Source organism: Myxine glutinosa, chromosome 6 (genome assembly GCF_964187855.1).
Source record: "Myxine glutinosa chromosome 6, kmMyxGlut1.1, whole genome shotgun sequence".
NCBI classification, from domain to species: Eukaryota; Metazoa; Chordata; class Myxini; order Myxiniformes; family Myxinidae; genus Myxine; species Myxine glutinosa.
In genome coordinates this window covers 155,986,976-156,002,578 of record NC_136266.1, presented here as the reverse complement: position 1 = coordinate 156,002,578, position 15,603 = coordinate 155,986,976, and the positions used below count along the sequence as shown (strand labels likewise).

The window sequence follows — 15,603 nt, the reverse complement described above, 5'->3', positions numbered from 1 at the left end:
TGCCTGCGGTGAGTGAGTGAAAGGCCCTCAGAGATAGCTTCATCGCGGGAGATTCCAATGATTTTGAAAGCTTTGGATTCAACAGCGTGAAGCCGAGCCAGGTGCGAGGCAGGAGCACCAGCCCATAGGGGAGAACAGTATTCCATTGAGCTGCGGATGAAAGCCTTGTATGTGGTGAGGAGCTCAGGTGTGCCGAGGAAGGACTTCGCACGACGGAGGATGCCCAGTCGGCGACTGGCTTTGGAGGCCAGCTTGGAAATGTGGTTTTCCCAAGAAAGATCATGGCAGATAGTGAGACCCAAAAGCTTGAGCGACAGAACTTCTTGGAGAGGATTGTTGAGAAAGTAGATGGGAGGGTTGTCCAGTCGATCTTTTCGGAGAGACATAGTAAGAGAGTGAGATTTGTCAGGATTGAAAGACATGTTCCACTTGTTTGACCAGTCTGTGATTTTGTCCAGGTCTTCAGAGAGTGAGGAGGCTGCAGACTGCCGATCTGAGGGAAGAGGAATGGAGCGGCAGAGAGTGGAGTCATCAGCAAAGAGATAGAGAGGATTTTCCAGAGAGTCGGAGAGATCATTGATAAAGACCAGAAAAAGCACAGGGCCCAGCACACTTCCTTGGGGAACTCCAGCCTGAACAAGAAGGGGAGATGAGAGAAATCCATTCAGGGCCACACGTTGACTACGACCAGAGAGGAAGTCCGCAAGCCATGCATGGAGATTTCCATGGATACCATAGGAGGAGAGTTTGGTGAGCAGAGCTGGGTGCCAGACCGTATCAAAGGCCCGTGATATGTCAAGGGAGACAGCTCTGATTTCCTGTTTGGCATTGAGGACCTCCATCCATTGTTGAGACAGCAGAAGCAGCATGTCCAGAGTAGAGTGACCTGGTCTGAAACCAAATTGATGATCAGAGATCAAGCCATTGGAGAAGAGGAAAGATTTCATATCCGAAGCAATGATGGATTCCATGACTTTGCTGATAATTGGGAGCAGGCTGATTGGTCTGTAGTTGCAAGGATCTGTTTTTGCACCTTTTTTGTGTAAAGCGGTAATGTTAGCTGATTTCCAGGATGCTGGCAGATGACCTTGAGCAAAAGATAGGGTGAAAAGAACAGAGAGAGGGTGAGATAGAGCGGCAGAGCAGGATTTTAGGACCCGTGGGCTGATGCCGTCTGGTCCAGTTGCAGAATCAGAGTCGAGGTTTGACAAAAACTCCTCCACCTTGTCAGGAGAGAAGGACACAGAGTCCAGGAGCAGTTGGGTTCGACTGGGAAAGGTGGGAACAGAGAGAGATGGGTTTGGGACTAAGGATTTTGAGGCGAACACAGAGTTGAGGCATTCGGCTTTGTCACGTTTTGGTTATATATCAGTCATTATGCGACTTCATACCATGAGTGGAGAACCGCCAGTAACTGAATGCAGCCTTCCCAGTAAGCGTTACTGTTGACAAATGCACCAGGTAGGTTGACTCAGCAAGTTATCCTTCTTAGGTCAGCAAAACGAGTACCAGCTTAATGGGAACAGGGGGCACTGCATCAGCGGCACAGCTGCGCTTCCAGAAAATGATGCAACCAGCAGCCGCAAGCTGCAAACGAAACGACAACAACCTTCCAAATAAAAACCACCTTCAGAGGCCATTTTTCCCCGCGCCCGCGGGGTTGGCCTTTTTCGGGGACCGTGGTTGTTGTTGTTTTTTTTGGTCCCCTTTTTGAAGCAATGTTTTACGGCCGGATGCCCTTCCTGACGCCAACCCTGTTTGTCGCCTTTTTACGACAAGCAGGGAATTACCAGTGAACTGGTACTCAATTAGCCGACCTCGGAAGGATGACAGGCTGAGTCAACCCCCCTGGCGTTAATTCAGCAATCGACCGGGATTCTAACCCAGGATCCTTGGATCCTAAGCTGGCACCCTAGCCGCTAGCCCAACACCACCGTACATGTACTCTTCATAAAGTAAATGGGCTTATCTATGGTATTGGGACATTTGTGGCATGCCTCTATTGTTAACTGAACTGACGAAAGCACAATGATTTTTTGTCGTACAAAATATTAAATTCAGATGTGGCACACCCTGGAGAGATACCAGAGATAGTTTGGTGCAAATAAAATACTTCGTTGGATTTTTATTTCAAATGAAGTTCCATGTCCACCCTCCTACAAAAGGGTGAAAACGTGACACGCCAACATATATCAAAATAAAACATGATTAGAATCACATATATGAGGTCAAGTTCTTTCCCTTATCTCTATAATAATAATTACAACATCATTAAGTAAACTTATCGCGTTTTTTTGTTTTTTTTGAAGTCGTTTAATATTTTTTCTGAATTTTCAAAAATGTAGTGCACGTTCGTTATGACGTCTGTCCCCGAAATTACGAACGTGAAAGATAGGTTTTCACTGATTTGTTGTTAATTTTAATTCATATTTTCAAGTTCTTACAATTGTGTAGAACACCAGCTTCATTATGCTGTAGATGTTTTTTGCGTGAAAAGATGATCGTTTGCGAACAAAACGATCGCAAAATGTAGAATTGCATTCTGTCCCCGTTACCAACGTTACCATATGTTCAATATTATGGCAGGTAGGTTTATGCAGATCCAGTTCAACAGAAAGTCTCTCGATTTTGATAAATTTACGGTATACATGACTGATGGATTGCAAAGCTGTATTATGATGTATTTTAAAGGTGTTAAATGAGTATTTTTTTGTCTGTCTGTCCCCGTTCGTAGCGTTACCATGCCTGAAGCGTGAGCTATCTCTGCCGGCATAATTTATTATAAACAAAAAGTTATCCTTATCTTTATAGTTTTGGATAGTGTGCACTCTAAAGAATGAAATATGTAAAAATGAGAATCTGCTCATCAGCTTCATTTTTTGTCCTCCATGTAACACAAATATACCCCATTACCGAAGATAAACCCAAATGTAAAATAAGACAAAAGTTAAGTTGAAGCATTTGTGTTTTCTGCAGGAAAATCATTTATTACTGGTTCTTGTTTTATCAGAAACATATAAAGGTGAAATGAATTGGGTGCACAGGACAGCTGTTGGGATGTTGTGCGTTAAAAGCGTCTGTGGTGGAAAATTTGCACAAGCTTTGACCTTTGAATTAAATTTTAGGTCCACTTATGGAAAGGTCATGAACTTTCATTTCAACAAGTCATTGTGAACCCTTAGAAAATCTCTTGTGACCCGTTGCGCAGATTTTCAAAGGCTACGTAGACGATCCTCGCAATACAGACAACGCGTGGATGGAGACGGTGGCTTTTAACTTCCACGATGAGACAAGTAAGATGGTAACTTCTCTGTTTGTTGTGAATTTCCTTGAGATTCCCCTTCCATTTACCTTGCAGATTACTAGGGTGGTTTATTTGTTTACTACCCAGAGCAAGTTGTGAGAATCTTCTCCAAATCACTGTGTTTGCTAAGAATATATCACTGAGATTCTCTCTTTAAAAAAAACTAAAGAAATAATTATCATTACATTTTATTTGGCCATTTGAACAATAATTAAAATTTTCTTGTTGCTCCACTTTTATGACTTGGAAGTAAAAGGACTGTACATATTCATTCTTGAACTTCACATGTTATTACCTCCGTCACTAAAGGTGGACGGAGGTTATATTTTCACACTTGTCTGTTCGTCTGTGAGCAGGATTTCTAAAAAAAAGTTGTGGATGGATTCAGACGAGACTTGGTGGACAGGTTGGGTGTGTGACACGGACAAATCGATTCGATTTTAGTGAAGATCCGGATCTGGATATTAGAGTTTGGTTTTTTTCCTCAGTGATTCTTCACCATTTATAGATGGTTCAGTTCAGTTTTAGAGACGATGTAGTCCAGGTAGTCGTGGGTAGCGAAGCGTTTGCGAATTGTGAATGAACTTCTGCCGCAGCGGGATTTTAAAGCTCCTGCAGTGCTGGCAGAAATACGTGGATCATTCTGGGGATTTTGTAGAAGAATAATGTGTTATGTCTCGTTACTATTGACAACATCAGTTTTTCTTACATGTACTTTGTTTTACTGTACAATAAACGTGCCACATGACTTTGTATGGCCCTAGTATACTTGTATAGTCCAATATTCTCCAAATTGTCCCTTGGGCTAATGTTTAACAATGCTAGCGACCTTTAGGAATGCGATTATGTGTCAAATAAAGGTCACAATTGGGTCCTAAGGGTGTCGAGGTCAATATCACATGTCACACTTGAAGCCATCGCTGGGAGAAATCACATATGAGGCCCCATGATACAAGTTATAAATATTCCATATGCAGTACAGCCAACATATAATCTGATGTCTAAAGCCGGACAGACAATGGGATACATCATTATGGCCTCCACAGAGGCCGAGAGGCTTGTCTATTTGCTTTTGGGGGACACGATAAGCAAAGAATACCTCAAGGATGTTGAGTTTCCTCCAAAGTTATTTTAGTGTCATGTTAAACAACAATAGTGACTGTTTAAAACAGTAATCATATGTTGGACAGAATTAAGTGAATAGTTTGTGGTTGTAATTTTTAGTTCTGGTAGATGTGCCCCACAAAATGCCACAATAAGCTATATTTATATACCTTATCATGGCGTTTGTTCAACACAGAAAAGCCCCTTGGGGAAAGGGGCAAATCAAGTTGCTACAATCTCTTGTGTGACCCCTTGTCTCCCTGGCAAGTTTGGTTGAGATTGGATAAGTAATGACTGAATGTATTGCGGTCAGACAAACAGACAGACACCAAGATCCAATAATCTCGAAGGCCTCAGTTTCCATGGCGTCATGGTTAGCAATGTGTGAGGGGGGAGGGGGATGGGCAGACCAGAGAGGAGGGCATTGCTGCATCAAGCTGCAGATGAAGGCCATGTAGGTAGATAGCATTTCAGGTGTGCCAAGGAAGGACTTTGCACGATGGTGGATGCCCATTCGGCGGAGGCCATCTTTGAAATGTGGTTGGACCAAGAAAGATCATGGCTGATAGTCAGACCCAGGAGTTTGAATGACTGAACTTCCTCAATAGGATTGTTGTGTGTGTGTGTGTGTGTGACAAGGACTAATCGATTCAATTGTGGTGAAGATCTGAATATGGATTTGGATAGGAGAATTATTTAATTCTTAAGTGATTCTTCACCATTGTGAGATTGGGCGAAAAGCGATGTATACATGATATTTAAAAAGTTATGGATAAGTTATGACTAAACTTGGTAGACGAGTTGGTTAGGTGACAAGAACAAGCCGATTAGATTTTGGTTCAGGTCCGAATCCAGATCCGACGTATCAGTGGGATACAAAATCCCACTGATATGTGGGATACAAAATCCCAAACTTCTCTCAAATGTTGTGTTTGTGTCCTTTCCCCCTCTCTCCCCCCATCTTGTCTACCGCTCCCGATGTTATTTGTTTTATGTGTCGGTTTGTCTTTCTGTGTGATTAATGTTAGCTCTTTCACGAGCCTCGATCTTGTATACAAAAAAAACAAAACAAAAAAAACATAAACTGTTCAGCCTGGCGGAGGTATGCGCTCTACCAAGTGCCGATTTAATTATTCAATGCAGTGATGTTGTTAGGGTTAGGGTTAGCACCTTATTTTTTGCACATTTCAGCTTATTTCCAAGCAGCTAGAAGATCCAAGCAGATGGTCTCTTCTGCCCTACCTTGTAATGTAATGCTGGCCTGCCTTTATAATAATAATAATAATAATTCATTTATTTTGTATAGCGCTTTTCCAGAAGCCGAAAGGCGCTTTGACAGTGATACCTATTAGGTAATAGGTATCACTGTAATCATGAAGATGGAAGATGGTCAACACCAATCATGACCATCAATCCTGCAAATCAATCATCCCCACGCTTTTTGAAAAAAACCCCCCAAAAAACAGGGGGATATTGTAATCGACTCCGTCTGTCCGGCATGCTATGTCTTCCTAAACGGTTGGGCAGAAATTCACCACACTTATATGATCACCGCATGGAAAGAAGGTGTGAGGACAGTGTCTGTTTTGGCTTCGCACCCCGGGCAGGGTCAAACGGTCAAATACAGAAAAATGCAATTTCAGGCACATTTTAAAATGAATCTTTGTATATGCAATAAACATTGTGGGATGCATGAAATATGTAACGGTTTTTTGCGATTTGATCCCCGGTTCACACCCCAGGGGGTGGGGACATAGCAACACAGGGGTCAAAACGGGGAAAATAAATTTTTACTCAAAATTTGACATTGGGTCATTCCTCGTGCAACAGAAACGTGTTGAAAACTACCTCAACCTTTCAACTCGTTTGTGTAGGATTCAATTTGCAATCTTTCAACTTTGCTTCCGGTGGGAAGCGTGGGGATTTGCGATAGTGTGCCATCGACTTCGCTCTTATTAAAATTTAATTTGCTCACTGGCTTGTTCTTGCTCAATGTTGCTTTCACAGGCTTTGACAGTTCGTTCAATAGTTTTGTACTTTCCTTTGCAGATGACAGCATTGGGTGCCTGCCTCTGCATGCGGGTGATGATGCCAGAAATGTGGCTTGGCTGGATGTGGATAAGGAGCAGGCGCTGTATGCCAGCCACAACACGTTGCTACAGAAGGTGGCCCACTTGAGACGGGCACACTGGTGATCTCTCGTATCTGAGTTCATATATGGGAATTTGTTGTCTGCCAAGACAAAGTAATGTTTGCAATTATGTTTATAAAGGATTGTCAATAAAATTTGTCCAATTATGAAAAACGTCTTTTTTTTTATCCCGACGCTTTTGAAAAAAAACCTGGACGATAATCTTTGTCTGTCTGTCTGTCTGTCTGTCTGTCTGTGTCTTAGTCTGTCTGTCCATCACGCTATCTCCTCCTAAACCATCGTTTTGCAGAAATTCACCAAACTTGGTAGTTATGATCACTATATGGCAAGAAGCAGTATCATTTTTGGCTCGCCCCCTTGGGGCAAAAGGTCAAATACCAAAAATGCAATTATGGGCACATTTTCAAAATGAAACTTTGTGTTGTATATGCAATCAACACTGGGGGATGCGTGAAATATGTAACGATTTTTTGGATTTGACCCCCAGTTCACGTCACAGAGGTGGAGACTTAGGGTCACAGGGGGTCTAAACAGAAGATTTTTTTTGACTCAAATTTTGACTGGTTCATACCTGGTGGAACTTTTTTTCCCCCTTTCAACTTTGCTTTAGTGTTTAGATGGTAAGCATGCGGAATTGTGATGACCATCGACTTCACCACAGTTGTTTTTTTTAGTGTTTATGGTTAAACAAGAATTAAATGATGAAGTATACACAAAGAATTAAGTTAAGCACCCCTACAAAAAGAATTAAGTTAAGCACCCCCTAATCCTGTCCTGAACCTGAACCCCCTCGAGCACGTTTGGGACATGTTGGGACGACAAATTGCGAAGATGGTCCCTCCAATAGACAATCTGGATGAATTGGAACGTGCATTACATCGGGAATGGAACAACCTGCCACAGCAACGCATACGACGGCTTACAGGGTCTATGAGACGTAGGGTTGAGTCAGTGATCCGATCACGTGGGTCCTACACACGTTATTGACGCAAAGATCGCTAGAGGTCTTCTCAGAACAATGACTGTACGTTAGAAAACATAAACGTCATCCACACTGTCCGTGATGGACCTATAGCTCCATACTTAAATTGAGGTGAAAATATGCCTAAAATTCCCAAAAATTTTCACCTTAAATTATTCAGAATAAAATATTGAAAACGGCATGATTGTTATGTTTTTATGTGACCATAATATCACTTCTCCAGAAAATATAGCAATATCATGGGTATATTACACTGTTTTGACGACAACAAACTTGTAATGTGCGAGGTTGTAAAAAAACGGGGGGGTGCTTAACTTAATTCTTTGTGTATATATGGGGTTGTCACTTGAAATATACTATCGCGTGATTCCCCTCGGTGAAGACCGGGAAATCACGGATGGCAATTTGAGCGTTAATTTGAGGCGACGGTCAAATACGGGTTTCACTATACAAGCACGGGAGGAAAAGAGAAGAGGAAGAAGCGGGAATCTTTTACCTGTCGGTCCCGTGCGGCAGCTCCGATCCTGCAGGAAATAAACTCACACGGGAATCTGGGTTAAAATGTACAGTGAAAATAATTTAAGGGTTTATTTACAACGGAATGCCGGGACAAGAGAAAACGCGACGATAAAAACTAAAACCTAAGTTGGGATCCCACACACCTCACTTCAACAACAGACAAAGGAAGAATTAATGAAAGGAACCGGTGTTCTATCGTGGGGACTTATCTCGTCTGGCTGAACGTCAGGGATCATCAGGCCCGTTGGCGGAAAGAAGGCCTCAATGCGCCCTCGTTCACCAGGCCTCAATGCGCCCTCGTTCACAAGGCCTCCCGCGCGAAGTGAGCGAGCGGGCGTGCAACCCGCCTCCTCAGCCGTGCAATGTCCTCGCGGATTCGGCATGGAACTGTGATGCGCCCAACGTTCGGATCAGAAGGGAGAGAGGGTCAAGAGTGAAGAAAGGCATGAGGGCAAGAGGTCGGAGCAGAGGAATCATGAAGGCAGAAACGAACGAGGTACAGGCACTAAGGTCTCCAACAACGAGCTGGAACGAGAGGGGAACGAGAATGGAACGAGAAGGAGGTCCAAAATGAGAAGGCCAAGCGCAAGAGGGCAGTCCAAAAACCGAGAGAACAAAATGTCGGCCAGCGAGTTGTTTTGTCGCTCGTCGTCTGATGTCACCGGCCCCTCTCTTTCAATCAGCGCATCCTTTTCAACCTCTCGAATGTTCTTATCGTGTCCGTCCCTTCCCATTGGCCGAGCGCCTCGTGCTCTTTTCCTCATCCCATCGGTCGGTGGCCAATCAGTTCGTTGCTTCCTTCCACCTTCCTTCCACCAATCCGAGGGAAGCTTCTTGCTCGCCCCTGACCAATCACAAGCTTCATCCTGCATCGTCTCCCTCCACCAATCAGTGGCCAGCTTCTTGCCCCTGCCTTGACCAATCACTGCCCCTCTGGGCGTGGCTCTCAGCCTGCCTGACCGATGTTCCATTTCCATGCCGGCGCAATGTGCGGGCGCTTCCTGTCTGTTCTTCCGGTAAGTTTTATTGTGAGAGGGGAATTAATTGGTGTGCATTAATGGGGATGGATTCCTAATCTACGTGTCTATGTGCATTGCCATACGGGACAACGGATAGATCACCAGGTCTGACACACAGGGGATTTAACATAATCCCTCCTCTGTCTAACACAACGATCATCCTTGTATGATCACAATGATACACTTACGCGAACAAACCGCCTAAACAGAACTTATTACATGCGGGATTCCCTATCACGACAACCGGAGCATGATACTTACACAGACCTACCTGATCTATATACCACTCTACCCCAAAATTTACAACAATACTTAAAGCAGTGGGTATAATTCAACCAAAGGCAGTGAATACATGAGCACGTTGAGCTCAGAAAAAATGGAAAGATATATAGTTGAGCTTTGAGTCTATCATTGCTACCAATAAATATACATTGCATTCAGAAAGTATTCACATCCCTTGACTTTTTCATATTTTGTTTTGTTACAGCCTGAATTTAAAATGGATTGAATATTTTTTGTCACTCATCGACACAAATACCCCATAATGACAAAGTGAAAACATGTTTTTTTTAATTTTGACAAATTTATTGAAAATTAAATACAGAAACTATCGAATTTACATAATTATTCAGCTCCAAGTCAATACTCTGTAGAAGCATGTTTGGCAGCTATTACAGCTCCGAGTCTTCTTGGGTGTGTCTATCAGCTTTGCACATCTGGATTTGGGGAGTTTCTCCAATTCTTCTTACATATTTCCTCATGCTCTGTCACGTTGGAATGGGAGCGTTGGTGAACAGCAATCTTCAAGTCTTTCCATAGATTCTCAATATAATTCAAGCCTGGACTTTGGCTGGGTCACTCTAGGACGTTCACATTCTTGTTCTGAAGCCATTCCAGTGTTGCTTTGGCTGTATGTTTTGGGTCATTGTCCTGTTGGAGCGTAAATCTTCGCTACAGTCTAAGGACTTCTGCACACTGAAATAGGTTCTCCTCAAGGATTTGCCTGTATTTGGCTCCATTCATTGTTCCCTTTATCCTTATAAGTCACTCAGTTCCTGCCGCTGAAAAACATTACCATAGCATGATGCTGCCACCACCATGCTTCACGGTAAGGATATTGTTAAATGGGTGATGAGCTGTGCTTGGTTTCCACCAAACATAGCATGTTGCAATCAGGCCAAAGAGTTGCACTTCCATCTCATCAGACCACATAATCTTTTGCCTCATGCTCTCAGTCTTTCTCATACCTTTTTGCAAACTCCAGGTGTGCTGTCGTGCCTTTTTCTCGGGAGTGGCTTCTCTCTGGCCACTCTCCCATAAAGCCGAGACTGTTGTCCTTACGGCAGGTTCTCCCATCTCAGCCAAGGAACTCTGTAGTTCTGTCAGCATGGTCATTGGGTTGTTGGTGACTTCTTCTTCTTTCTTCTCGTATGATTCACTGAATGGAAAGAGTAGAATATGATAAACCATCGCACCTCTAACTTCTGCTCGCACAGGATGTTGTATTGATCACACTTTTAAGCCAGCTGTCCCGTTTGCATTTTCTTCAAGTGAATTGTTCCTCATTCTCTCTAGGATTAAAAAGTACCCCTTTCTAATGACCCTTCACCATAAGGCTCAAGTGATGAACAAAGAAGATCTTTAAGCAAACAGCACCTTGTTGCGTCAGATCTTCAAAGCTAAGTAACCTCTATTGTGAAGTTCTTGGATGCAAGACTACCCTGCAAAGCTTCATTGTCGGGTAACGATCGTGCTAGCCTGGAAGGTATTATTTAAAATTTAATGTCATCTTCAAAGCTACAAGTTATGTATGCTATCCCCCAAACTACAAAATAGATACATAGGGTGATGTCTAATCCTGGAACTCCATGCATTCCTGCCAATTTTTCACAAATTCCATCATGGGTTTGCAGAATCCTGGTTACAGTATTTGTATTCCAGTTTGCTGAGCTCATCCCACAATCCTTAGTAACCAATCTCGATTCTTGTAATTGACTTCAAAACAAATGCTCTTGACACGTCATATTATGGACATTGCACTAAAGGTGTTTATATATATATATATATACAGTCACGTGAAAAAGTAAGTACACCCCATGTAAAGTTTTGACTTTTTCAACATATTTCAACATACAGCTATTTGATGTTCATTTCAACAATATTGAGAGATAAAGGTGAAATAATGTAACAAATATCATGAAACATTCACATTTTGTAGTCCATTGTATCATTTAAATAAACATAAATGCAAATTTCGCATGTGGAAAAAGTAAGTACACCCCGACATTTATCACCACTTCAAATACCTAAAATTAGAATCAGGTGCACCAGCTCAGGTGCAAATGATTAGAACATCGTTAGAGACGATCTTGGAGGAACCTGTTTTATTTAAACCTCAGACATTTTGATTGGTTTGCTCTTTGTTGTTGAAGTGTGCGGCGTCACCATGCCGAGATCAAAAGAGCTCTCTGAGGCCTTCAGAAAGAAGGTTATAGATGCCTACGAGTGTGGGAAGGGATTTAAAAAGATCTCCAAACAATTTGAAATCAATCATTCGACTGTCCGGAAGATCATCTACAAGTGGAGAAGATTCCAAACAACTGCCAACTTGTTCAGGCCAGGCCGACCCAGCAAGTACAGCCCAAGAGCAGACCGCAGGATGCTGAAAGAAGTCTCTAAGAACCCCAGAATGTCATCATGGGACCAACAGGTAGCTCTTGCCACTGTTGATGTCAAAGTGCACGAGCCCACCATTAGAAAGAGGCTGCACAAATTTGATCTACATGGGAGGTGTGCCAGGAGGAAACCTTTGCTGTCCAGAAAGAACATCAGGGCAAGACTAAAGTTTGCCAATGAACACCTAGGCAAAGACCAGCACTTCTGAAACAATGTGCTCTGGACAGATGAGTCAAAGGTCGCGCTATTTGGCCACAGTACCAGAAGACATGTTTGGCGAAAACCAAAGACAGCATTTGACCACAAGTACCTGATACCAACTGTAAAGCATGGTGGTGGAAATATTATGGTTTGGGGCAGCTTTGCTGCATCAGGGCCTGGGCAGCTCACCATCATAGAATCCACGATGAATTCTTCCTTGTACCAGAGGGTGCTTGAGGATAATGTGAGGCCATCTGTCGGAAAGTTGAAGCTCAACCGAAGGTGGACCTTGCAACATGACAATGACCCTAAACATACCAGTAAATCCACCAAGGAATGGCTGAAAAGAAAGAAATGGAGGGTTCTGGAATAGCCAAGTCAAAGCCCGGATCTAAATCCCATCGAGATGTTGTGGGGGGATCTGAAACGAGCTGTGCATGCAAGAAACCCCTCAAACTTCGCACAGCTGAAAGAATTCTGCATGGAGTGGGCAAACATTTCTCCCAGTCGATGTCAGAGACTGGTAGACAGTTATAAGAAACGCCTTCTTGAGGTTGTTTCTGCCAAAGGGGGCAATACCACCTATTAGAGCCAAGGGTGTACTTACTTTTTCCACATGTGAAATTTGCATTTATGTTTATTTAAATTATACAATGGACTACAAAATGTAAATGTTTCATGATATTTGTTGTATTTTATCACCTTTATCTGTCAATATTGTTGAAATGAAGATCAAATAGCTGTATGTTGAAATATGTTGAAAAAGTCAAAACTTTACATGGGGTGTACTTACTTTTTCACATGACTGTATATAAAATCTGAATGCATTACCTTTACAATCCTCATGTAACCTGAGAGATTAATGTCCTGTTCAATGTAAATAGAGGTTTAGTGCACAATGTCCGAGTTTTGATGTACATAAAATTACCTGATCTCTTTGAGAAAGTTGAACTTCGAGAAAGTTTGTGCGAGTTCCAACTCTTGGATGTACACGTTCTCCCTTCGACCAATATTAATGTCACCCTGAATTTGCCACTTTTTTTCCTGAATTGTTTATTAATCAATGGACCCAAAGGGATTTGGATTCCATGGTCCAAATGGATCACTTGCTTCGGGCCTGAGCACAAGCCTCAGCGCCCCCTAATCCTACTGAGCAGGGATCCATGTCAAGTGAATGAATGTGCCAAACCGATCGGATAAGTTGAGGACATGCAGCAACTGAAGTATTAGATCGTATCTGCATCCAACCTGTTGGCATTCCAAGATATCTGAAGTCTTATCAGAACAATGAGTTTGCGAAACTGCACTTGGAAACGTTTAAATTAAATATACATTCTAGTGCCATGATAACGGGGTAAGATTTCTGCTGAAAATAAATGGAGCTGGTTAGTCTGTGGGATTTAACCATCTTGATGTCAGGGATAGATATTTCTGATCTGTTATTTCTCCTTGATATCAAGTGTTTGAACCTGTGTAACCTTGTAAGGATAGACTCCAAACCATTTGGATGTATTCAAATGCCTGGATTTGTGCCATCACTGGTGTATCTGTCAATATCTGCAACCACATCTAGATAAATAGAGATCAAGGAGGCCAATTTGCCACAACCTTGGAGATATTTACTAGGACAGAATCCAAACTCCTACTTTTTGCCTCCATGCGAAGCCTAAAGGCAGCGATTGGGGTTTGGGCATTTACCTTCTTCCCACGACTCTCCAGAGTTCCATCAGTAACTCCTAACAAGCAGCCAGGGCCTCTTGGGGGAAGTCATCTGGCTACCTGTAACCAAAAATGCCCATCAATGATTGGAAACCATGATTAAAAAGTCAACCACCGGTACACAGACCTCTTATTATTAAAGGGTCTGTGTTCCACCGGTACACAGACCCCTACATAACCCTTCCAAGATGTGCCGAGGAGGGTGCAGTTGTGCCCATTAGTTCTCATAATAAGAGTTTGTTGAAAATTTGATGACAAAAGCTCAAATGGTAAAAAAAGGTTTTTGTCAATGCCTATCGCCTGCTGTGACCAGGTGACCAGGTGATTGGGTTTGTGCATGAACCAACTTATGTCATGACTCGCCCACAATTGTAAAGCCATGTTTGCAGGAAGTCGCATGGGACCAAACTATAAGAACGAGAACCCTACTTGGTAGAGGGCATACCTCCATCAGGCTGAACAGTTTACGTTTTGTATCCCACTGATATGCGGGTTTTGCCAGACCTTATAGAAAATCCTATCCACTTGTTCTTGTTCCCTACCCAAATCATATCCCACCCCCAATTATTTTTTTTCCCATCTGTACCCATCTTGTCCAATCCTGGCATCTGCCCCGACCCCTCATCATTACCCGCATCCGTTGTTTGTCCATCCCCGTCTATTTTCTCCATCGACCCCGATATTGGTGTTTCCCACCTCTGCTGTTCTTTTTGGTCTATTCGTCCTGATCCGTTCTGTTTTCTAGCTCTTCCACGAGCCTTGACTGCACAAAAAAACAATACAGTATTCATTGGCCCCCTATCTCAGTAATACAGTGCATTGTCACTATATTATTATTAATGAACTGAGGACTGAGGTGGTTTACGGCAAAGGCATGATGAGACAAATGGCATTGTTTTTTAATTACTATGTATTTTTTTACTGCTTTGTTTATTTTGTTTGGAGTACTTCAAACCGTTGTCGCACAATTTTTGGAGTAAGTTGTAAAAATAAAGCATGATCTTTGGCGGTGTATAAGCGGAAAAACCTGCCATGCATACGGTCGCTTTAAAACTATATTTTATAACTATTTGGAAATTGTAGATAATGTTGCGAAACATGGTTTGTAAAACATTTATTACTGCTTCACGTTATAACACAAGGTTTTGTTTTGTGTTGTCCGTCGTCCGTGTAAATCTCCGTGCTCCCTCCCCGCTCCCTTCGCCTCGCCTAGTTAACGTTCACTAAAGCTGTTACATGCCGTTATCCACGTTTGCATTGGTCGTTGTATGAGGTTGTTTTTAAAACCTGGTGTTAGTTTCTAATCGCCTCCTGTTCGGCCTTCCGGCGAGGGTCGATGCCTGGGGAACCATGAGGAGAGCCGCTGGCCGCGGCGGCGTCAGCAGTAACAACAACAGCAATATTGTTGTTAGTGCTTTTAGTAGTAGCGGAAATAAGCTGGGACTTTGTCCAGCAAAGACATTCTCTCCGCCTGGCCCCGCCACCAAGACCTTGGTGAACCCGCACATAACAAACAAAGCAAGCAGAACACCGACCATGGCTGCACTCACAAAGGTAGGAAACTCGTGCTGTTTATAATTATTAAACACAATCAGCGTGTCATGGGCGGTGCGATAACGGGTCTGGACTGCTGGGTGTTAGCTACTGGGCTGTTGGGTGTTAGCTACTGGATTGCTGGGTGTTAGCTACTGGGCTGCTGGGTGTTAGTTCCTGGATTGCTGGGTGTTAGCTACTGGGCTGTTGGGTGTTAGCTACTGGGCTGTTGGGTGTTAGCTACTGGGCTGCTGGATGTTCGCTCCTGGATTGCTGGGTGTTAGCTCCTGGATTGCTGGGTGTTAGCTACTGGGATGTTGGGTGTTAGCTACTGGGCTGTTGGGTGTTAGCTACTGGATTGCTGGGTGTTAGCTATTGGGCTGCTGGGTGTTAG

At 43.1% G+C, this 15,603-nt stretch overlaps 2 protein-coding genes across 6 annotated transcripts in view; both read left to right on the top strand.

Annotated features, from left to right (window-relative positions):
• NUDT9 (nudix hydrolase 9) overlaps nt 1–6,707 on the top strand; it is a 40,591-nt gene extending 33,884 nt beyond the window's left edge. For 3 of the 5 annotated variants that reach the window (XM_068118820.2, XM_068118819.2, XM_068118823.2), the window contains 2 exons: nt 3,209–3,293; nt 6,458–6,707. In XM_068118820.2, coding sequence (XP_067974921.2) covers nt 3,209–3,293; nt 6,458–6,603 — 231 coding nt within the window. In that variant the 3' untranslated portion in view covers nt 6,604–6,707. Of the gene's footprint in view, nt 1–3,208; nt 3,302–6,457 lie in introns of all 5 variants that reach the window. The other 2 variants (XM_078780819.1, XM_068118822.2) reach the window with 1 other exon arrangement.
• Nucleotides 6,708–14,830: 8,123 nt separating this feature from the next.
• Nucleotides 14,831–15,603, top strand: part of SPECC1L (sperm antigen with calponin homology and coiled-coil domains 1 like) — a 128,843-nt gene continuing 128,070 nt past the window's right edge. Inside the window, exon 1 of the mRNA XM_068118814.2 lies at nt 14,831–15,230. Within this exon, the coding sequence (XP_067974915.2) occupies nt 15,027–15,230 (204 nt within the window). The 5' untranslated portion in view covers nt 14,831–15,026. The remainder of the gene's footprint in view (nt 15,231–15,603) is intronic.